At 42.8% G+C, this 23,149-nt stretch overlaps 1 protein-coding gene across 2 annotated transcripts in view; it reads left to right on the top strand.

Moving 5' to 3' along the window:
- CCDC198 (coiled-coil domain containing 198) overlaps window positions 1-15,774 on the top strand; it is a 31,215-nt gene extending 15,441 nt beyond the window's left edge. The window contains exons 3-6 of one of the 2 annotated variants that reach the window (XM_058567926.1): window positions 6,479-6,565; window positions 7,969-8,067; window positions 8,868-9,027; window positions 15,539-15,774. In XM_058567926.1, the coding sequence (XP_058423909.1) occupies window positions 6,479-6,565; window positions 7,969-8,067; window positions 8,868-9,027; window positions 15,539-15,774 (582 nt within the window). Of the gene's footprint in view, window positions 1-6,478; window positions 6,566-7,965; window positions 8,068-8,867; window positions 9,028-15,538 lie in introns of both variants that reach the window. The other variant, XM_058567925.1, reaches the window with a different exon arrangement.
- The last annotated feature ends 7,375 nt before the right edge of the window (window positions 15,775-23,149 follow it).

Below are 23,149 nucleotides of genomic sequence, written 5' to 3'. Positions count from 1 at the left end.
TATTGAAGAGACTTTCCTTTCTCCATTGTATGTTCTTGGCTCCTTTGTTGACGATTAGGTGTCCATAGATGTGTGGTTTTATTTCTGGGCTCTCAATTCTGTTCCACTGATCTGTGTGTCTGTTTTTCTGCCAGTACCATGCTGTTTTGATTACTATAGCTTTGAAGTATATTTTGAATTCAGGGAGTATAATACCTCCAACATTGTTGTTTTTTCTCAGGATTGCTTGGGCTATTTGGAGTCTTTTGTTGTTCCATATAAATTTTAGGATTCTTTGCTCTATTTCCATGAAGAATGTCATTGATATTCTGATTGGGATTGCATTGAGTCTGTAGATTGCATTAGGTAATATGGGCTTTTTAATTATGTTTATTCTTTCAATCCATGAGCACAGAATATCTCCATTTCTTTATGTCTTCTTCAATTTCTTTCAATAAAGTCTTATAGTTTTCAGTGTATAGGTCTTTAACCTCCTTGATTAAATTTATTCCTAGATATTTTATTCTTCTTGTTGCAATTGTAAATGGATTGTATTCTTGATTTCTCTTTCTGCTAGTTCATTATTAGCGTATAGAAATGCAACTGATTTTTGTATGTTAATTTTGTACCCTGAAACTTTACTGTATTCATTAATTATTTCTAATAGCTTTTTGGTGGATTCTTTAGGGTTTTCTATATGTAGAATCATGTCATCTGCAAACAGTGACAGTTTTACTTCTTCCTATCCAATTTGGATCCCTTTTATTTGTTTTGCTTGCTTAATTGCTCTGGCTAAAACTTCCAGTACTATGTTGAATAGGAGTGGTGAGAGTGGGCTTCCTTGTCTTGTTCCTGTTCTCAGAGGGATGGCTTTCAGTTTTTCCCCATTGAATATGACGTTAGCTCTGGGTTTCTTACATGTGGCTTTTATTATGTTGAGGTATTTTCCTTCTATACCCATTTTATTGAGAGTTTTTATCATAAATGGATGTTAGATCTTGTCAAATGCTTTCTCTGCATCTATTGAGATGATCATGTGATTTTTATTCTTAATTTTGTTAATGTGATGTATCACATTGATTGATTTGTGGATGTTGAACCATCCCTGCATCCCTGGAATAAACCCCACATGATTGTGGTGTATGAATCCTTTTAATGTATTGTTGTATTCAATTTGCTAATATTTTGTTGAGGATTTTTTACATCTACATTCATCAGTGATAATGGCCTGTAATTTTCCTTTTTTGTGTTGTCCTTGTCTGGTTTTGGTATCAGAGTAATGTTGGCCTTGTAAAATGAGTTAGGAAGTATCCCATCCTCCTCAATTTTTTGGAAGAGTTTGAGAAGGATAGGTATTAAACCTTCTTTGAATGTTTGGTATAATCCACCAGAGAGGCGATCTGGTCCTGGACTTTTGTTTTTGGGGAGGTATTTGATTACTGTTTCAATCTCTTTACTTCTGATTGGTCTATTCAGATCATCTCTTTCTTCTTGATTCAGTTTTGGGAGGTTGTATGAGTCCAAGAATTTATCCATTTCTTCTAGGTTATCCAATTTATTGGTATATGGTTTTTCATAGTATTCTCTTATAATCCTTTGTATTTCTCTGGTGTCCATTGTAATTTCTCCTCTTCCATTTCTGATTTTATTTATTTGAGTCTTCTCTTTTTTCTTAGTGATTCTGGCTAAGGACTTATCAATTTTGTTTATCTTCTCAAAGAATTAGCTTTTAGTTTCCTTGATCCTTTCTATTGTTCTTTTAGTCTCTATTTTGTTTATTTCTGCTCTGATTTTTATCATTTCCTTCCTTCTACTGATTTCAGGCTTTGTTTGTTTTTCTTTTTCTAATTCTTTTAGGTATAGTGTAAGATTGTTTGAGATTTTTCTTGTTTTTTGAGGTAGGCCTCTATTGCTATATACTTCCCTCTTAGTACCACTTTTGCTGCATCCCACAAGTTTTGGTGTGTTGTGTTTTCATTTTCATTTGTCTCCAGGTACTTTTTGATTTCTCCTTTGATTTCTTCATTGATCCAATAGTTGTTCAGTAGCACGTTGTTTAGTCTCCACATATTTGTGACTTTTCTAGCTTTTTTCTTGTAGTTGATTTCTAGTTTCATACCACTATGGTTGCATAAGATGCTTGATATAATTTCAGTCTTAAATTTATGGAGGCTTGCTTTGTTTCCCAACATATGGTCTACCTTTGAGAATGTTCCATGTGCACTTGAGGAGAATATGTATTCTGTTTTTGTACGGAATGTTCTATATATATCTATTAAGTCCATCTGGTCTAGTGTTTCATTTAAGGCCACTGTTTCCTTGTTGACTTTCTGTCTGGATGGTCTATCCATTGATGTAAGTGGGGTGTTAAAAGTCCCCTACTGTTATTGCATTGCTGTCAATTTCTCCTTTAGATGTGTTAATAGTTGCTTTATATACTTTGGTGCACCTGTGTCAGATGCATATATATTAATAAGTATTATGTCTTCTTGGTAGAATGTCCCTTTTATCATTATACAATGTCCATCTTTGTCTCTTATCTTTCTTGTCTTGAAGCCTGTCTTGTCTAATATAAGTATGGCTACACCTGCTTTCTTTTGATTGCCATTTGCTTAGAGTATCAACTTCCATCCCTTCACTCTAAGCCCATTTGTCTTTAGAGCTGAGATGTATTTCCTGGAGGCAGCGTATTGTTGGGTCTTGTTTTTTAATCTATCCAGACACTCTGCGTCTTTTGATTGAAGAATTCAATCCACTTACATTAAGAGTGATTATTGATATATGAGGGCTTAATACTGCCATTTTATCTTTTGTTTTCTGGTTGTTCTATATTTCCTTTGTTTCTTTTTCCTTGTATTTCTGACTGCCATTTCAGTTTGGTGGTTTTCTGTGATGTTTCTCTCATATTTATCTTTATTTATGATTTGTGACTCTGCTCTGATTTTTTGTTTTGTGGTTACCATGAGGTTTGTATAAAAGGTCTCATAGCCAAGACAGTCTTTTTTCTGCTGATAGCATCTTATCTTCATTTGCCTACGCAGGTTCTGTCCTTTTCATCTTCCTCTTCTATGTTTTTGTTGTCATAAGTTATTCTTTTTTGTGTTGTGAGTTTGTGACCAAATTGAAGTGGTTATAGGTATATTTGATGCCTTCTTTCTCTTTATCTTTTATGTTGTAATTAAGTGTTTACTAACCTATTCTGATATAGAGCTGCAATTTTCTGATTCTGTCTGTATATTTATCTCCTTGCTCACAGGCTTGTAAACCTTTGCCTTTTTGTTTCAGGTAGAAGGGCTCCTTTCAACATTTCTTATAAGGCAGGTCTAGTGGTGATGAACTCTCTCAGTTTTTGTCTGTCTGGGAAAGCCTTTATTTCTCCATCATATCTGAAGGATAATTTCACTGGATAGAGTATTCTTTACTGACAGTTTTTGTTTTTCAGTATTTTGAATATATCATTCTACTCTCTTTAGCCTGTAGGGTTTCTGCTGAGAAATCCGCTGAAAGCCTGATGGGTGTTCTTTTGTAGGTTATTTTACTCTCTCTGGCTGCCCTTAATATTCTTTCTTTGTCATTGACTTTTGATAGTTTTAATATTATAAGTCTTGAAGAAGGTTTTTTTGCATTGAAGTAATTAGGAGTTCTATTAGCTTCATGTTCGTGTATGTCCAGTTCCTTCCCCAGATTTGGGAAGTTCTCAGCTATTATTTCTTTGAATAAGACCTATGCTCCTTTTCCCCTCTCTTCTCCTTCTGAAATACCTATTACCCTTATGTTAGTTTTCCTAATTGAGTCGGATAGTTCTCTTAAAATTTATTCATTTTTTTGAAATCTTAGTTCTCTCTCCTTCTCCACCTGAATTATTTCTAGATTTCTATCTTTGAGTTCACTAATGCCCTCTTCTATATGATCTGCTCTATTTTTAATGCTTTCTATTTTATTTTTCATCTCATTAATTATTTTCTTCATCTCCAGTGTTTCTATTTGGGGTTTTTTTTAGAGTTTCAATCTCTTTGGTAATATACTCCTTCTGTTCATTAATTTTATTCCTGAGCTCACTGAACTGTCTTTCTGAGTTTTCTTGTAACTCGTTGAGTTTCTTCATGACAGCTATTTTGAATTCTCTGTCAGGTAGATTGTAATGTTCTGTGACTTCAAGTTTGGTTTCTGGAGAGTTGTCATTCTCTTTGTGTTCTGCAGTGTTACTGTAGTTCTTCAGGGCACTTGATGAATTGATCCTCTCCCAGCACATTTGTGGTAGTAACCACCTTTCTTATTTGAGTATGGTTCTGAGCTGCTTCTGGTTGTATTTGACAGCCTGCAATATCCACCATCTACAGCCTCTGCTAAAAGCATCATCAGTGCCCTCCTTGTGCTGCTTTTGCCTCTGAGGTTGCTGGTGCCTTGCTGCTTAGGATGTCACTGCAATCTCAGGTGTTGCCACTGGGTCACCAGGCTATGAGCACTTCTGCTGCTTCCGGGGTTGCCTGGGTCTTGTGTTCTCCCACGGGCTTTCCATGGGCTCGAGTGCTGGTGACCAATGAACCACCTGCATTGCCACCTCTGAGTTATCTGGGGCTGCTGGCAGCACCGCTGCCAGGGATGCTGGGTTCACAAGTGTCACTGTGGCTGCCAGGGGCCTGGGTTCTTGTATGCAGCCTCCACTGCTGGTAGAGCTGGTGTTGGGGGTGCCACCACTGAGGGCTGGGTCATGGGTTCTGCTGTGGTTCCCGAAGCTTTAGGTCACAGTTGCCACCTGCCACTGCTGGAGAAGGGGCGGGGGCTAAGCTGTAAGAGTTGTTGCTGGTCCTGCAGCCTCTGGTCACTGGTGCATGCCAGTTTGCTTTTTGAGAACTCAGGTCAGTGCACCCTGCTCCTGCAGAGTAAATCTGCATTTGAGATGCTGTCCCCAGTGCTGGCAAGAACAATGCCACTACCAGTGGAGAAGGAGGAGGCTGATTTACCAGCACCACTCTGTGTCTTGAATCCTCAGGATGTGTGCACCACCTGCCACCACTGTGGGAGGGCCAGGGGCTAAGCTGAGAGTGAATGTCGTTGCTGCTCATGCAGCCTCTGGCCACTGGTGCTGGCATGTGCCAGTGTACTTTGAAACCTCAGGTTAGGGCACCCCGCCCCGTCAGGGAAATTCAGGTTTTGGATGCTGTCCCCACTGCTGGAAAGACCAGCGCTGCTACTGGGGGAGGGGGAAATGGCTGGGTCACCAGCTCCACTCTGTGTCCTGAATCCTCAGGACATGTGTCCCACTCACCACTGCTGGGAGGGACAGGGGCTAAGCCGAGAGAGCCATGTTTGCCCCTACAGACTGTGGTCACCGGCGTGCGCACTGTGTGAGGATTCACATTTTGGATCACCACCACTGGGGGAGCGGGAGGGGGCTGCTCCTAGGGTTCCACCGCCTCCAAGAGCTGCAGTCCACCCACTCTCAGGTGTACAGATGCATGGATCGCTCAGGCCTTCTGGTGTGCTGTGCAGGAAGTCCTTTGTTGGTCAATGGATGTCTGACTGGTTGTAACTTAGAGGGGAGGAACAAAGGGAACAACTCACTCTGTCATGATGCTGACATCACTCTATGCCTCCCCACTTTGGTTTTAAGCTCCATAGAGACCATGCTCCTTTTTGTTGACCATTGCACCCCCATGCCTGGCATGTAGTAGTCATTCAGTAAGTATTCACCGAGTGAACAAATGAATTTGAAGACCCTCAAGGTCCCTGACTGCATGTCAGTGTGAAGAGACCAGCATTTGTCTCCCAGGGCTGCTCAATCACTTCCCAGTGCTCCAGCTTCCAGAGCTGCTCTGGAGTCATCTGAGGCAAGTAGCCTCTTTAGGAAGTTCAAATCCTTCCTAAACTGCTGAAGGCAGATCCACTGGCTCATCAATTGTGCCCAGTCTTAGTGACCCCTTGAAACTCCAACATGACCTCTTCCATAAAGCCAACCCCCTACTAGAAAGAGCTGTGTCTAAGATTTGTTAGCACATTGCATTTCCATTTTAAATGTGCCTCATGGACACCAGTGATTACTACTGCAGAGGCTGAGGGAGCTTCTCTGGAGATCTTACAAATAGATCACTTCCCTAAGGATCAGAAGAGTTCATCTGGGTGGTTAAGGGATGAATAAAATAAAGTAACTTCCTGGTGCCTCTTTCATCTCTAATATTCTACGACCCCTGTTGTTTGGTAACTTTAGACATGGCCCCTCAGTGCAGACAGAAAAGTATTCTTAGTCTTCTAACTCTCTGACCAATATTTAGATCAATAAGTCACTGGCAACAGTACAATAGAACAATCAAGAACCCAGATAGGTTGAAAAGCCTTTTGCACAGACATGACTGTAATCCTGTTCAAATCACCTTCCCTGTGTGCTCTCAGGAGTAAGTGCTGCTTTTTCAAAGTGTTAAGATAGTTTAATGTCTGGCTTTTATGTTTCATCATCTCATGGCATGAGGAATGCTGAATGCTCTAAATGTTGGACTTCTAGAAGCTTGAACCTGTTGACCTGCCACAAGTAATTGCTTCTGAGAGGCTCCTGAGCCAGAAAGAAGCCTGGACAGCTCGCAAAGCAAAGGTGAACTACGGCAATAACAGGAGGGGGTGGGCAACGGGGTGGGCTATCCTTTTGCTGTGCTCCCTGCACAGAGGACTTCAAAGACAAAGCAAACTATTAAGTCATTCAGAGTTAGAACTTTCCAAAGCTATCCATTCTCTCCTGGGCCTGCCTCCAACTAGCAATTACTCTTGCCTCTCAGATAAACTCTGGGCCCTTCTCTGTTTCCTGTGAAAACAGGGAGATGTAAATGAGAGAGAAAATTTTTATTTGGAAATTGGTGATTCTAAAAGTGTTCAAATTTGTGAAAAATCCAGCATAACTCTCCCCTTTCACTCTTCCCCTCAGTTTAAAACTTCCTCTCATTCTCAGTTTCCAGTGGAAGTCATATCTACGAGTTGTTCCTGACTTATTTACCACAACCTCACCAAAAAGCAATCCTGGAAAGGGTCTTCTGTAGAGTGTTTTCCTTTTATAAACTTGTCACACTCTGCTAAGAAAACTCCCTTCACGTAGACATGAAAACTGTGAGCTGGTAGACTGTCAGCACTTCCCACTCCTGATTCATTTTGGAGCCAGCTAGATGCTGCTGTGTGGCTGGCTGATTCGGTAACAGATGTCCAGGTACTTTTAAATCCTCAAGGCTGTGATTTTGACACTGACCACACCTGTGGAGATGCCCACCCCCCGACCCCCAGAGGTTCACATCAGCCAGCACAGTCACTGTCCACAGGAAACATAAAAGATGTCACTGAACACATTTAGCTGCCACATGCCTTCCTTTCCCCGGCCACAGCAAGTTACGAATGAGGATGAATCCACCCCTGATCGCCATCAATAACTGTCCGTACTGCCCCACTGCAGTTTACGAGGCAGCAGGAGGAGATCAGCAAAGTTACAGATAATTGACTTCAAATCCCTCCTCAGCTGCAGCATCCCAGGGCTTATATTGGTATATGGGGGTACATCTTATCGAAATAGTTTCCATTTAACCATTCGGTGGCTCCCCTCTAATTTCACAGGCAAACAATTAGTCTATGGCAGAAGAGGCAGGAGAGAGAGGCAGGTCTCATCAACCAGAACACATTTCCGGGGAGATAGTAATAAGTACCTGTTGACAGGGGAAGTGATATCTTGTCAAAATGAGTGGTGGAGAGGTATTTCCATTCGAGGTTTGCAAAACTCTACAGGAACCTTAAAAACTCCATGATATACCCAGCAAAGCGCCACTTCCTTCCCTGATAGCCACACAAAGGACTCGTTAGGGAGCTGCATCTTTGACCTCACAATCCATGAGATCTCTATGGATTATGATTGATGATTGATTAAGATCTCACTCTCTTCCAAAAAGGATTTCAAGTTGTGGATTACAGAGTCAGTAACAAATTACCCCATACTAATAAGTGTGTCGTCTTTCAAAGCAGGAACTGGAAAAGAAGATGCAAACTCCAATGTACACTTCTGGGAAAAGACAATATTTACATAAGATGCAAATGCTGGAAATGAACCGTAGAAAACAAGAGGTAAATATGAGAAGAGAGAAGGAGAGTGTCATATTTACCAAATTTACCCCACATAATCACTGCCCTGGCACATGAATATAGTTAAGCATTCATCTCAAGTCTTTACTTAGCATTTTAAATTTAGTCATTGGAGCCAAAGCTTCAACTACTGGAGTTGGGAAGAATCAGCGAGATCCCTTCTGCTACCAACCCTGCTGAGTCTTTTCTGTTTTCAGTCCTCTCAAGGGTGTATCTGTGTCTCAACTGTCTCGCTTACTTTTAAACAAATTGCTCCTCTGACATTCTGGCTCCAGCAGGAAAATGGGGTTAGGTAATTTTTCTTGGTTTAGCAAAAGGGAGGGGGGTGAGTTGGTCTTTATTTTGATACCTCGGCGTCTCTCCATAACTCATGCCATAGAATTATCTTACAAGAAAGATCTCTTGTAACAACCCCTTTACAGTAAGGTCTCTTGTAACTATCATATTCCAAATTCCTCACTCCAGCAAATAAGCCTGAAGTCACTGTCTTCTGCAATTCCAAATAGATCAGCTGGCTTACAGGGAAATGTTTTTACAAAGGCCTTCATCTTAATCAAGCAATACCTTTTGGATACTGTGGGCATACCCTTTCTCCTAACAAGCCTGTGCATAAAGAAAGTTTCTATACCTTCTAATAGGAAAAACAAAACAAGGTTCTGGTTAGGGGACCACTGATGTGTGCAGATAAGCACACAACTTGCAAAGTGGCTCATCTGTAGACCTATTCTGGTGGAAGTAGCTCAGGGGGAGAACATTAACTGTTTATAGTTGATCATTTTCAGGCCCAAGTGGAGCTGAAGAAAAGTCTTCACAGGGAGGCAAGAATTAATAAACAAAAACTGAGGGACCATAAAGCTGAGAAAATCCTTCAAAGCATCCCAATAAATGATGACGGTGACCTGCTAACATTGTTGCCTGATGAAACCTTGAACAGAAGTCCACGTGAGTTATGTAATTTTTTTAGCAAAATAAAATATTTCAAATGTTTTTAAAACTTCATCAAATAACCTCTCCAGTGAAGAGGTGTAGGGGGTTGAAGGCACAGCAAATACCCTTGGGTTCCTGCTGATACTATACTTCCTGGAATGCAGTGATCACGTTGTCATGTAATTTTGGATGGCCAGGTGGAAAAGACAGAAACTTAAGCATTATAATAAGATGTCTCTTTTTAGAGGTGCACTGTGCTTTATAAGCATTAGTGCAATTCTTGCTGCATCCCTAGGAGCAGAAAAGGCAAACAGCTTTATCCCGTGGTTCAAGAGAATGAAGCACAGGAGGAATTGGTATCAGCCAGTTTGGTGCCACATGCAGCCACTCTCCCCCACCCCACCCTTTCCCCTGCAGTCCTCCTTGGCTCCTTTGGAATGTCTAAAACTGAATCCAGCATCACTGCCCACCCCAAGCTTGCTCCTGCTGTATCCACTGTCTCAGTGAGTGAGGCCTCCATGCTCTGAGCCACTCAGGCCAGAGACCTGGGCCTTTCCAGCCCTCTGCTCCCTCTCCTTGCAGCAGGTCAGTCACAAAGTCCTGTTGATGTCACCCAGCATTGAAACGTCCCCTCTCTCTTCCATTCCCAATGCCACCCTTAGTCATTGTGTCACACCAGGGCTATTGCTGCAGCCTCCTGACTGCACTCCTCCCCTAGGTCTTATCCTCCACCTAGGTGGTTCTCAGTGTGGTCCCCAGACCACCAGCACCAGCATCACCTGGGAATAGTTGGGGCTCCAGCCAGAGTGACTGAATCAGAGACTGTAGGGGCGGGGCCCAGCTACCTGGGTTTAACATCCACCCCCCCACCACCACCACCAGGTGATTCTGATGCCTCTAAAGTTTAAGAACCACTGCTCTACTTGGTAATCAAAGTATTGTCCAAAGACCAGCAGCATCTGCACTGCCGGGGAGTTTATTAGACATGCAGAATTTCAGGCCCTGCTCCAGACCTACTCAATCAGGATCTGCATTTTCTCAAGATCCCAAGGTGATTCTCATGCACAATAAAGTTCTAGAAGCACTGCACCAATAGCAGAGTGATCTTATAAAAAGTAAATCTGACCATATCCGTCTCCTGCTAAAAAAAATCCTTCAGTGAGTCTCCATCAGCCTGAGGACAAAGTCTAAACTCCTTAACCTGGTGCTCCAAGCCTTCAGGGCCTAGCCACTGCCTACCTGCCTGGCTTCATCTCCTACCACTCTTGTGCCGAGCCCCCACACTCCAGCCAGGCCAGATTGCTCAGCGGCCTCAGATTGCTCTGTGATTTCCAACAGACATCCATGTTCATAACCTCTGTGCTACGTTGCCTCACCATTTAGTGTCCCATTGTTTTCCCCATCTGTATTTCCCCAGAGCAAACTCGCAGTTGCAAATGTACAATATTGTTGACACACCCAGACTGCTGTGCCGTGGGCCGAATCCCCACATCAGTAAGACTGACCACTGAGGGGTCCACGGAAACGCTGGCTGTGGCTCTGGAGGTCTTGAGCTTCTAAAATGCAAAATCGCCAGCTGAAAGAGACACTGCCCCTGCTCAGAGGAACAACATGCTTAATCAATAAATTAATTAAATAAGAAAAGGCTGAATAATTGAAAATCTGCTTGGGGCGTCTATTTAACCCATACTCCCAAGTCCCAGAATGAAATATGCTCTATAGTCACATAGATAAGCAACTTTCACAATTTAAAAAATGTTGGCGAAACAACCAAGAATGTGTGTCAGCTAAAGGTAAGACACTTTGAGTCATCGCTTGAAGGCAGGCCCAGAAAAACGAACACTGGTGAAGTCTTTGAAAGACAGCCCAGATCTGGGGGACTCAGGAGAGACTGTGGCACATGGAGAAGCTGCTTCATTTTGTTCCAGCTATAGCTTATCGAGTGCTCACTATAAGCCAGGCACTGTGGTCCACCCTAAGAGGCATTATCGCATGTAGTCCTCACGCAACCTGTAGGGTAGGAGTACTATCAGCCCCCATGTGACAGAGCCAGGATTCAAGGCCAGGTCTTGCTGACTCCAAAGTGTGCACTCCTTCTCAGGCCCTCGTACGGCCTCATCAGGACCAGGGACTCAGAGCTCTGTCCAGGACAACATTGGAAAAGTCTGCAAATGTAGAAGTCGTGACTTCTCATCCCTACCTTTCAAGGGAAGGCTGCCCTCCACAGAGCCTGCAGACTTCACCACTACACTAGGCACACGCTCAAGCAATGATTCCTTTCTGCTTTTTCCCAGGGAGCATCTTCGATTTCTTCCTCTCTCTTCTAAAAGCAGTTCATCTTGCTTTCTCCTGAAAGTGGAGCGTGGCCAAGATCGTAGACTTACGTGGGCGTTCTGCCGGTCAGGTTCTGGTAATTAAGGTTCCTCTGTACCCATCTCCTCTTATTTAATGCTATATTTGCCCATTCTTGTTTCCTGTTTTGGAAGGTGGGACGAGAGTTTTTTCTCTCTCTCTTGTGAGATAAAGTCGTCTTTGTTTTCTGCTGCCTCTTTCAAATGAACTCACCCTCGCTTTACATATAGTTTACATATATTTATATAATAATTTACATATAACATATAATGATACACAACTTACACAAAGTGAACACAACTCTTTTGGGTGTACAAGTCTGTGAATTTTATCATGTTTATGTGGCTCCTGCCCTTTCCAGAAGCCATGATATGAGTATAGTGGGTAGAAAAAGTGCTGGACTGGGAATCAAAGTTCTCATTTGAGCCCCAACAGTACATTTACTAAAGGTAAGCTCCATGGGAGCAGGGACCTCTGCTTGTTCCTAAAACAGTGCCTGGTTCATAGTAGTCTCCCAATAAATATTAGCTGTATATTTGTCTATATAGCTTTATTCTACAGAGAGAGAGATTATAGCTAAATTCCAGTTATTTAACCTCTGGGAACCTCAGTTTCCACATCTGTAAAATGGGAATAAAGCATTGTCTACTGTGTAGGATTTATGTAAAAATTATTCTAATATGTATAAAGGCACATACGAAAAGTGCCATCTAAGCGCATGAGAATACGGACAAAACTGAAGGAAGATGGAACTGGGGTCCTAGTGTGAAAATAGCTATAGGCTTCAGGGAAAGAGTCACCCTAAATACATCATTTGAATGTCATCTTCACGATTCTGGTCTTATCTGGCCACCTGTACCATTATTTACTTAGTATTTTTCTTTAAGGTGTCTTGTTTTGGTTTTAAAACTTAGCCTTGTCTATGAAATAATCAGGAAATTATGAGTTTGATATAGTGGCAATACATTTTTCTAAAACACATGTTATAAAATACATGAACATCAAACATTTTTAGTGCTTTGCATGATCCTTGTACCACCTAAAATCACTCCCAGTTTCCCACTGGCCTCTGTTGCTTTTCCCTCTCCCCAAATTAATTTTGAAGTAGGGTACACTTTACTCTGCTCACCCAAAACCCATCTAGGTTTTTAAAGGTTGTGTTTTTATTTCTATTTTTTTCTTTAGTCTAGCAACCACAGAGAATCAAACAGATTTATAAAAACGTAACAAGTAACAAGACGGTCAGCTTAGTTCTCAAACGTTAATGCTTTATACACAAAACTTTGTATTCTTTATAAGTGAGTTAAGGATTTTCAAGGCTAAAACTGAACATGTGAATTTTGCCTCACACACTACCTTCAGACCTGAATTATCTTAACACCAAGAGTGTTGTGGGACTTAAGCTATTGTTAATATTACAAACATTCTCTTCCTGTTTCAAAGTTCCTGCCTCTGGCCGGCAGGAAATTCCTGTTCCCAGTCTGAGAGATGCCTCTAGTAGTTCTAGGCTCATTTGTAGAGCAGAAATGATTGACACCCCCTGACCCCAGTGAATGAAGCCTTTCCCAGGTCCCAGTTACCAATACTTCCCACCTCCCTACATTCTCCGATGGCCCACTTGTTCATTCATTTATTCCTTTACTCATTCAACAGATACTGAGCTGGGTAGATGTGGTTTCTGGCCTTGGAGCTTTTGCAATAGTACAGACAATGAACAGGAATCCAATGAGAGTATAACTGAGAGACCTAATAACCTAAGGACTTGGAAGGTTTCATGAGGAAGGGATGTTTAAGCTGAGACATGAAGTCGCTGGACTAGGGGGGCAGGAGTGCATGTGAGTGTGAGGACCAGAGTGCTGGAATGTTCAAAACTGTGACTGACAATAGCATGTACAAAAGCCCTCGAGTGGGAAGGAGCCTGATGGATTCCAGACACTGGTGGAAAAGAGATTCAAACGGAGAGTGATAGGAGGTGGCTCTAGAGGCACAAGCAGGTCCCAGAGCACACGGGGTCTTGTAATCATGTCAAATACGGATTTTGAACTCTATGTTAAGATCAGCGGGAAGCCGTTGAAAGGGCAGAGGAGCAACATAATCAAGTTTATATGTTAAACATCACTCTGTCTACACTGTGGAGAATGGATGGGAGAGGAACGCAAGAGGATGTGGGGAGCCAGGTTACAAGGACATAGCGGTAGTGCAAGTGAGAGATGCATTTGGAGCAGGAGAGTCGGGCCACAATGGGGATGAAGAGATGGAGCCAGATACAAGATATTTAGGAGACAGAATCGGCATAACTTGGTGATGGATTAGATGTGGGTTCATGGAGAGAGCGAGAAGGCCAGGACAATTCTTGGGTTGTTTTGAAGAACAAGGCAGATGACGGTGCCAAGGTAGGACCACTTGCTGGACTAGAGTAACTGGGAGAAGAGGCAGGCTTGCGAGAGAAAGAGAGGGTGAGTCTGACATATTGCCAGGAGACATCAAAGCGGAGGTGACCAGTTGTACAAAAAAGCATACTGTAGCTCAGGAGTGAGATTAGGGCTGCAGACATAAATCAACTATAGTTTTCTGTCAGTGCTGTGTAAGTAGACCATGATAATAATTACAATAATATTCAAGGTAAAATAGGGCAGCCCCTCACTGAGGCAGAAAGGAAACTAATGAATCACAAGGCGTGAATCCTCACATTGAAATGCTTGATTTTCTTTCACAGCAGTAAGCAACTTCAGATAGCAAGTGCTTAAATAAAATCTGCCATAAGATTTGATAAACAATATCATTAAGATGACATCCAGAAAGTTATGACTGGTTCAGCCAGGCTGAGGGGAACTCTAGGCTGTGACTCAGGATGATTTCCCTAGCTCAGAAGTGGTTGTTAAGATTTTGTTTTCTTAAAAGCTGGCCTTCCTTGAATAAAGCCCCTGTTGGTCTGAAGTACGTTCTAAAAGGCAGTGGGGACTGCTTAAATTAAAAGCTAAAGTAAAGACAGACAGACACAAAATCCACACACAAAAAATTAAATCTCTTCTAAAAAAAATAGAAAGTAAAATAAAATGCCTGACACTTTGAGCTCCCTAGTTCTATAGGTCTGGGGTGTGGCCCAGGCATCTGTGTTTCTAAAAGGCTCTGTGGTGATTCTGACATGAAGTCAGAGCTGATGTGGAGGATAGAAAAAGTCTATACATCATGCACCAAGCACACAGTAGACATTCAGTAAAGAGCACTAGGCAACATCGCCTGTGCAATATTCTTGCCAAAAATGTTTAATCTTAATTTTAGCACAAGGAAACTATCAGACAAGCCAAGATTTAGGGTCATTCTGCAGAACAGTTGACCTGAATTCTTTAAAATGTCAGTGTTAGGAAAAAAGAAGATAATGAAGGTGGAGGAGAAGGGGGAAGAGGAAGAGGAAAGGAGGGAGCAAAAGAGAGAGTGAGAGGGAGAGAGAAAGAAGGAAGAGGAGGAGGGAGGGTGGGGGGGCAGGGAGGAAGGAAGGGAAGGAGGAAAGGAGAAGAGAAGAAAGAAGAAAGGATAGGGGAGTGTTGAATTAAAGGAGACTAAGAGACGAGAAAATAAAATGCAGTGCATGAGCCTAGATTGGATCCTGGATCTAAAAAAAAAACACAAACAGGCAAACAAAAAGTAGCTATAAAGGGCATTATTGGGACAACCAAGGATGTTTGAATATGGACCATATGTTTGAAAATGGTACTGTATCAACATTAAATATCTTAAGTGCAATGTTCAAATTGCGATTATAGAGGAAAATTGCCCTGTTCTTAGGAGATTCATGGTGATGTATTTTGGGGGAAAGTGACTCTGCAGCTAATTCTCAAACATTCAGCTGAAAAGTTATACACACACACATATATATACATATACATATAAAGCAATATTGTGACAACATGTTGTTGATGAGTTGGGGTATATAGGTGTGTATTGTACTATTCTTGTGACTTTCAGAAGATTAAAAATTTTTTTACATAACAATAAAAACATTTTTAATGCTTACAAAGTCACCAATTGGAATCCTTTATATATACATATATCTTTTTTTTCTTGAAAGAACACCAAGCAGATTATTCTGTGTTCATAAAAACCTATGCACGTAAACAAATACATCATTGTCAGGGAAAAAAAATAAATTAAATGAACTTTTACTTTTTTGTAGGAAAATCACAGAATGCAGAATTTTTGAAACATGAGGCAAGGAATGACTATTGTCCCCGGAAAATTGGCAAAATGGAAACATGGCTCCGTGAACAAGAGGTCCGGGGACAGCTTCCCTGGGACAGTTCCGGCTCTGACTCTGATGAGTTGGGGAAAATTGAGAAGAAACCACGAGCACTGGTGAGGACCAGGACAGAGAGAATCCCACCTTTTGATGAGTTTTTTGATCGAGAATAAGAATGCGAGTCACTAACCTAAATACTGAGTGCATGGGAAGCTTGCTTTCCTGTAAAAATTCTTCAAGTTAGTATACGAATTATTCTGAGGAAACCAATTCACTTTCTTTCCATTTGGAGTCTTACAATTAATGGGTGTGACATATATTGTTAATTACACTGCCTAACTAACTGCCTCAAAACTTAGGGGCTCAAATAATAGCCATTTATCCTCCCACTTTTCTGTGGGTTGCTGGATGGTTGTGCCACTGGTCTCTTTTGAAGTCTTTCACGTAGTTGAAGTCAGATGGCAGCTAGGGCTCGAGTCATCTGCAGGCTCGACGAGGACACTGAGACCGCTGGACCTTGTCCCTCTCTATATGCTCTCAGAGCCTCTTCACATGGTTTCCCCAAGTGGTCTCTCCAGCGGGGGGGGAATTTTCTTTTATATCAGCCCAGGGCTCCCGAAAGCAAGAGGAGGGCGCAGAAGCTGCCCGTCCCCTTAAAGGCTAGTCACGGAACGGGTTCCTCACCACCCGCACCACGTTCTGTTGGTTAAAGCTAGTCATCGGCCAGATGGCAGTCAACGAAAAAAGCGTGAGTTCTGAAGCGTGGTCCTCTGGGGCCCGTCTTTGAGACTCGCCACCACACCGTATTTGTTAAAAGCCAACAAGATCTTATGAAACAAATAGATGAGACAGTAGATTTGATACAAATAAAAATGCGTTTTTAAAGAAAAGTCACAATAATGCTACATGCAAGACTACGCTCACGTAGGTCCTTTTCTTGTGAGTCGGCAGCTTATCATCTCATAGCAGAGAGGCCACAGGAAGCAGGCAGAACAGCATCAGGTGTGGAAGGCAGCTGTGGATTCAAGCTCGAAAGCAAACAAAGATCTCAGATTACGAGGTACACCTTAGAACTCTTTAAAACTAAAAGGAACTTCGGAAATCTTCAGTCCCAAAGTTACTCCATTTATAAAAATCAGACTTTTAGGCAATTTTAAGAGCTTTTTTTGTGTAAAATTAGGCTCTACTTTTGGCATAATCTAAAAATACTTTTAAGCCATCCAGAAGCTTCTAAGAATTTGGTGAAACTTTAAAACAAAGCCAAACGAAAACATCTTTGTAAACCTTCCATAGGAAACTTCCAAAAAGAAAAAAATAGAAGGAACCCCCACCCCATCCCTCCGAATGTGACATTCTGTGCACTCAGATCAGTCACTAAGAAGACAGAAAGACTGCTGTGTCAAGGAATAAACACTCATGTTTCTTCCAAGGACAGAAGGCAATTAAGTCACCCCTGGGTATTTCTACTCCCAGTTCTTTGTGAGAAATACTCTTACTTTTTCTGTGGTAGGTAAAAAGCATATTTCCTGCAAAGGAATACATAAATTGTTTGACCCGTCAACGTTTTTGAAAAAGTAAGATCCTTGAGAGGAGAAATGAGTCCAACCTACTCATAACGTCCTCACAAATTATGGTTTATCTGGAAGGCTTAAACCAAAGTGGACCATCAACTCCCAATGCTGAAGCTAGCAGGGCCTAAGCCTGTCTTCATCAATCTGGTCTGTGACTTGAAATTGGACATCACCTCATTCTAGAAGTTCAGGGGACTGTGAGCTACATGAGGGCACAGACCATGTCTCCTCCCTGTGGTATCCGGCTTCCTGGCACTACGTCTGGCCCAGAGTTTACTAATAAATGTTTGCTGAATTCACTGATGTATGTGTTGAGTTAACTAGTCAATTAGAGGGCACTTTTTTCTCTCCAGCTATGCAATTGCTCACTCTCATTTCCGTCATTTCCCAAGAGTCTTAATGTACAAGGTTGATTATATAGTAAAGAAAGAGAATTGTCAAAAGTTCTTGGAATTTATACATCTAAATGGATGGCATAAACTAGACATTGCCCTGGGATACACGAGCTAGACACATATGTATGCCAATGAGGATGCCATAGCGCAAAATACTTTTTGAAACTCTATCAGTGTGTTAGCTGCAAAAGAAAATCTATCATAATGCCTTCTCTGTTTGAGTTTATTTGCCTGCTCCATATGGAACTCTCCCTCACTCAATTCTAAATTCAAGACTTTGAAATAATAATAATGCATAGACTGCTTATTGTGTATTAGGCACGCTTCATATGCTTTACGTCGTTAATCCTCACAACAACTTTGTGGGTCAGTATTAATACCACCCCATTTTATAGATGAGAAAACTGAGGCATGGAGCAGTTAAATAACTTGCCAGAGTTACTTAACTGCCCTTTGGAATAGACGGCTGCTTACCAGAGAGGCACTTCCCTCCTCTCCCTAATTTTACCTGCAACTCACAAACCACGTTATCCGGCATTCCACATTTTTTTTCCTATTACATGGTGGGGTTTTTGTTGTTGTTCTTGTTTTGGGGGTTTTTTTTTGGAGAGGAATAATGCTACACTGGAAAGGGTGAGAGCTTTATGGGATTATTTTTTAGCAAGGAAGAATTTCCTTGGAGCCTGATGGCTTAGCTGTGGGCACAGGGGAGATAAGAACACCTGAGAAATGGGTCAGGAGGGGAAGTTTCCAGGAATGGGGAGAGGGGTACGGAAAGGCAGATGAGAGAGGAGAGACAAACTCAACCGTCTTCACAATGTGGCCTGGGAGCAGGGTTGGTGAGCAGCCCCGGGACGCCCCACCCAGGATGGAATTCAGTTGCACCCTGCGGCAGGGGCCGGAGGGCAGTGGGTCTCAACACCGGCCACAGGGTAGAATCACCCGGCGGACGATCAAAAACTAATAACCATTAGGACTTGGGGGTTCCACCTTTTGACGTACCTGGGCCGGGGTAGAGTTCCGGTATCGGGTTGGCGTTTTCTCCTGAAGCTCCGGGTGAATCTACCGCGCAGCTAAGCGCAAAACCACTGCTTCAGCACGTGAACATTCTACTTACCAGATAGATCCACTTCTCTCTTTAAAAGCAACATCTTCTGAGGGAATTTTTCAAAGGTAAGGACATGAGGCCTGGAGCTCCACAAACAGTAAGAGAATGTTCGTTTTGTTGGTAATTGTCTGAGAACACCAATCCTTGAGTTAATCTTGAGTCTGTTCAGGGGCAATGGAGGCCATCAGTAAACACTGCAGCTGCTGGTGAGAACTATACAATTCAGCCTGGAGGCAAAGTTGTCAATTTTCTTCCACTGAAAATCTCCTCAGCTTTGGAAAGAAAAAAGCCTTGTCTCTGGACAAATGCATGCTTTCTCTTGTGAAAATAATATTTTGCTTCTTGCTCTGAATTTTTCATGAGAAAGAGAAATGTCTTTTTTTTTTTTTTTTTTTGGCATATTCTTTTGGCATGCTTTTCTTAGGCAGAGAGCCGTTTTTCCTCTTCTATCTAGTTTGATAATTCTGAGTTACTTTACCGGGATTTAACTAAAGATGATTCTCGCAAGAGTCATCTGTGAAACAGTCTTATAAACAAATGGACAATGTTTTCTGCTTACACAGAGTCTGTGAAAACAGAAAGAAAGCACCAACTATTCACACTACTCCCTTTCTTACCAGGAAAGCATACTGATCATCAAATATAATTAATATCAACTATTTCCTGCCTTGAACAAACAATAAAAGCCTATTTCCACATATTACTGCAAAACCTCACTAATTTAGAATGCTATGGGGGGTTGGGAGAAAGTGTGCTAAGGGGTAGATTAGGGAAGGTCAGACCATTAAATACCTGAATTACGTCTCATTTTTAAAGAAATACTATAAACAAAAACACATTTGAAAACAAAGGCAATAGTTAAGGTTTATTTTTAAATGTAACTTCACAATAAGTCTGCGATTCATTCATTCATTCATTTACTCATGCATTCAACAAATAGGTTCCGAGTATCTACTACATGCCAAGCACTGTTCCAGGTGTGCAAATACAGCCATAAATAAGACAAAGTGCCCACATCCATCGTTACAGGCCAGTAGGGAGACTATGAGCAGATAGTTGAAGACATGATACAATTTCAGGTAAAATCAAGCATTTTGAAGAGAAAGAAAGCAGGTGAAATGATAGGCAGGGACGGAGTAGACTGTTTCAGGCAGGATGCTCAGGCAGGAGGGACTCTTAATGAAGGGAGAGTGGAGGCCGTGAGAAGAACTGTGGAAAAAGTTTTCCAGACACTGGAAGAGCAAGTACAAAGGCCCTGAGGTGAGATGAGCTTGTAATACTCAAGGGCCAACCAGCTGGGCAGAACGGCAAAGTGAGCAAGGGGAGACTGACAGGGATGACATGACGTCAAAAAGGTTGTCAGGACCCAGATGGTGAGGGGCCCAGAGGACCATGGGATGACGATGGGTTTTAAGTGTAACAGAATTTCAAAGACAGAAGGCGCTGGTCCTAGTCCAGACTGACATCTGCAATATGATCATGAACAGAGGCAGACAGACCCACTAACATCACATCGCCATAGCTGACTGACCTGGGGCCGACTCTTGACCCCAGTGAGCCAGTCAGAGAGGACCTTGGTCTCTGCTGGTGGCAGGAACCTCAGCGAGTCAGTTCAGGAGCGGTGGGTAGTGGTGTTCTGCCCTGTGGGCCAGACATGCTAGAGCACTGACCTGCAGTGGACAGAGAATCAGGGACAAGGGACCCACGGAGGCCCCACAGCACATCTGTTTCTCCTTCCCAGCCCTCCTAGGGCCCTCCTGCCCTTTGTTCTGCGACTGTATCCTTATAAATTCCACCTTCTGCTTGGGCCAGCAGCAGCTGACTTCTGCTTCTTAAAACCAAAGAATCTCAACTAATAGATGTCTTCAGTAACACGGCCTCCTGGCCTCACGGTGTTACATTCAAGTGCTGGAGTTGGAGTTGGTGAGCGTGGCCAGTTTCGGGCCCCAGCAGGAATTATGAGGACCTCTTCCCAAGTCCATCCTCAGTGATACCATGTCAGCCATGGGGGAGGGGGGGGCGGTATTTACACAATAACAATCGGCGAAGGTGACAAATCAGGGCTTTTTTTTCAGAAAGCTGGATGTTAAACATTTACCAGCACACCCGTCTAAAGGTAAGACCAACAGGCTCTAGCGTCACAGTTCACATCCCAGCTCTGCCGCCTCCTGTCTTAGGGAAGTTAGTGAACCTCTCTGGCCACAGTTTCCTGGTTGTAACATGGAGATAATGGCAGTGCCTGCATCACGGCGTTGTTGTGACAGTGGAATAAGATCACACGTGTAGAGTGCTTAGAACAGTGCCTGACACAGAATGACTGCTCAGTACATGGTAGTTAACTAGCAGTGTTACTCCCGTTGAAATTAGGAATGAAATAAGAAATTTTTGTGGCTCTAGAAGTCTGGTTTGTTCAACAAGACATGAAACAAAAGCCAGAAGTAACTATGGAGCTGTGAAGGCAAATTGACCATGATTCACAGATGACATGCTTATGTGCCTAGACGACCCAAAGGAATCAACCAAAAAATTTTTAGGATTAATAATGGAATTAAATAGTTACCTGGACAAAAGAGATACATTTTAAAATCAACAGCTTTTGCAAAGCATTTCTCAGAATTTATCCAACAGGAATAAATATACCAGCGTGCAAAGACAAATGTTCAAGGATAAATAGTGGGTTCACCAATCATAGGGGAAATGTTTCAAGGCATACTTCTTGGAATGTTCTTTCTTTCTCTGTACCTCTAGCTCTCAAGCTCTCATTTCCATTACTGGTCACAACTATCCTCTTACCAGTTCAAGGTACTTTAGTGACTTATGGCTTAAAACGCATCCTCTTAGGATTCTCCCCCCCTTTTCTTTTTCTCTCCCCCGCCAGAGTCCATGTTTGGGGGACAAAGTACAGGCCTTGCTTATGGCCCTGTCTTTGTGGGGTGTGGGGGATATCTCATCAGTGCTGACCTTTGTCCTCTCTGGCCTCGACTGAAAGATATTTATTTTGATCATGTTGGGCGTCGACCCTCTCTCCTTAGCATGCGCCCCAGCCTCCCTGGCCGATGTTACTTCCTACCATATCCTCGGCACTGGCCTTGTATAATGATTGCTCGTGAGGAGGCTTGGTGCTTTTCTGCTGCTGACGTGGGCCCCACCTCAGCTTGGAGGGTGCTATTCATCCTCCAAGAATCAACTATATCTTCTACACAGTCCCTGGGGTGGGTTGTCCATCCCACATGCTGTGCGAAGAGTCCCCTTGGTTCTCAGTTCTCAGCTCCCTCCCATCCCTGTTTAGAGGCCTTGGAAACTTTTCAGATATTCTCTCCATAACCTGCAGGAGTCAAGACTTGGGGATGCAGCTATCTCAGGCCCTCTCTACTGAAACATGTCTTGTTGCAGTTATTATTCTGCTGCAGCCCCCAGGTGTTGCTACAAGGCAGGTTGCAAGCCATCCTCTGCCAGAGTAGCAGACAGGCAGAGGCAATGTACCCCGAAGCTCATTAAATTATGCCTCAGGGCCCATCACCCACAGTCCCCTGCCCTGGGAGGGGCCCTGGCAATTCATTTACATGAGTCCCCGTATAGTTCCCAGGAGCAGACAGGGATTGAGTGCAAGGAGTTGATTTAGTCAAAGATTCCATGGAATACCAGTACAGGGGCAGGCAAGTGAGACAGGGGAGGCAGCCAATCCGGGGGCATAATCAACAGTGTCTACCCTGGATAATAGGAGCTTACTCTTGTTGGGGAATTCTGTGCCTCAGAGTGATCTCATCTGAGGGAGAAGTATACAGGGGTATTTATATACCACCTCGACTCAGTCATTGGTGGAGGACTGCTGGGGCGTGGGGGCAGGTGAATTAATTCTCTGCCACTTTCCAAATGTCATGTGTCCTCAGACTCCATCTGCCAAGAAAAGTTCTCAGGCTCAGAGATACAGTTGCTGGCAAAGGCCAGGCCAAGTTAAGGCCTGAGGGGATGTGGAGGGGGCACCTACAGCCTGCTACAACTTGGTTATGTGTTTGTAAAATGTGCGAAAGTAACTTTAATTGATAAAGGCTGCCATCTTTTTTCACTCCAATGTCCCTTCTGTCACTCCTCCCTTCTGGTCAGGTGGCATTGGAACGGTACCAGCCATTCTGACGAACGGGCTAAGGGAAGTCGAGCTGGGGATGCACTTAGCTGGGGTTTAGTGTGATATGTTCATGTGATTCACACTCACTTCCATGTGTAGTGAAGTTATTGCTGATCATGTGATGAAGGAATGGCTTCCAGCTGCCCACTCTGCTGATTCACGCTGATCCAGAGGGGCCAGAGGTCATATTGCAATGTAAACATCTTCCACAGTGCCCGGCATTGGAAGTATGTGGCGAGGAGAGGAGAAATAAGGTTTTAAATGTACCAGCCAGAAGCTAGTCTGTGGTGTATCAGGCAGTTAAGTCATAAGAACATGATATTGTTTTTCTGATTTTCGGGATATTTG

Source organism: Diceros bicornis, chromosome 24 (assembly GCF_020826845.1).
Source record: "Diceros bicornis minor isolate mBicDic1 chromosome 24, mDicBic1.mat.cur, whole genome shotgun sequence".
NCBI lineage: Eukaryota > Metazoa > Chordata > Mammalia > Perissodactyla > Rhinocerotidae > Diceros > Diceros bicornis.
The sequence above is the reverse complement of the archived record's forward strand: the minus strand, read 5'-3'. Positions and strand labels throughout refer to the sequence as shown.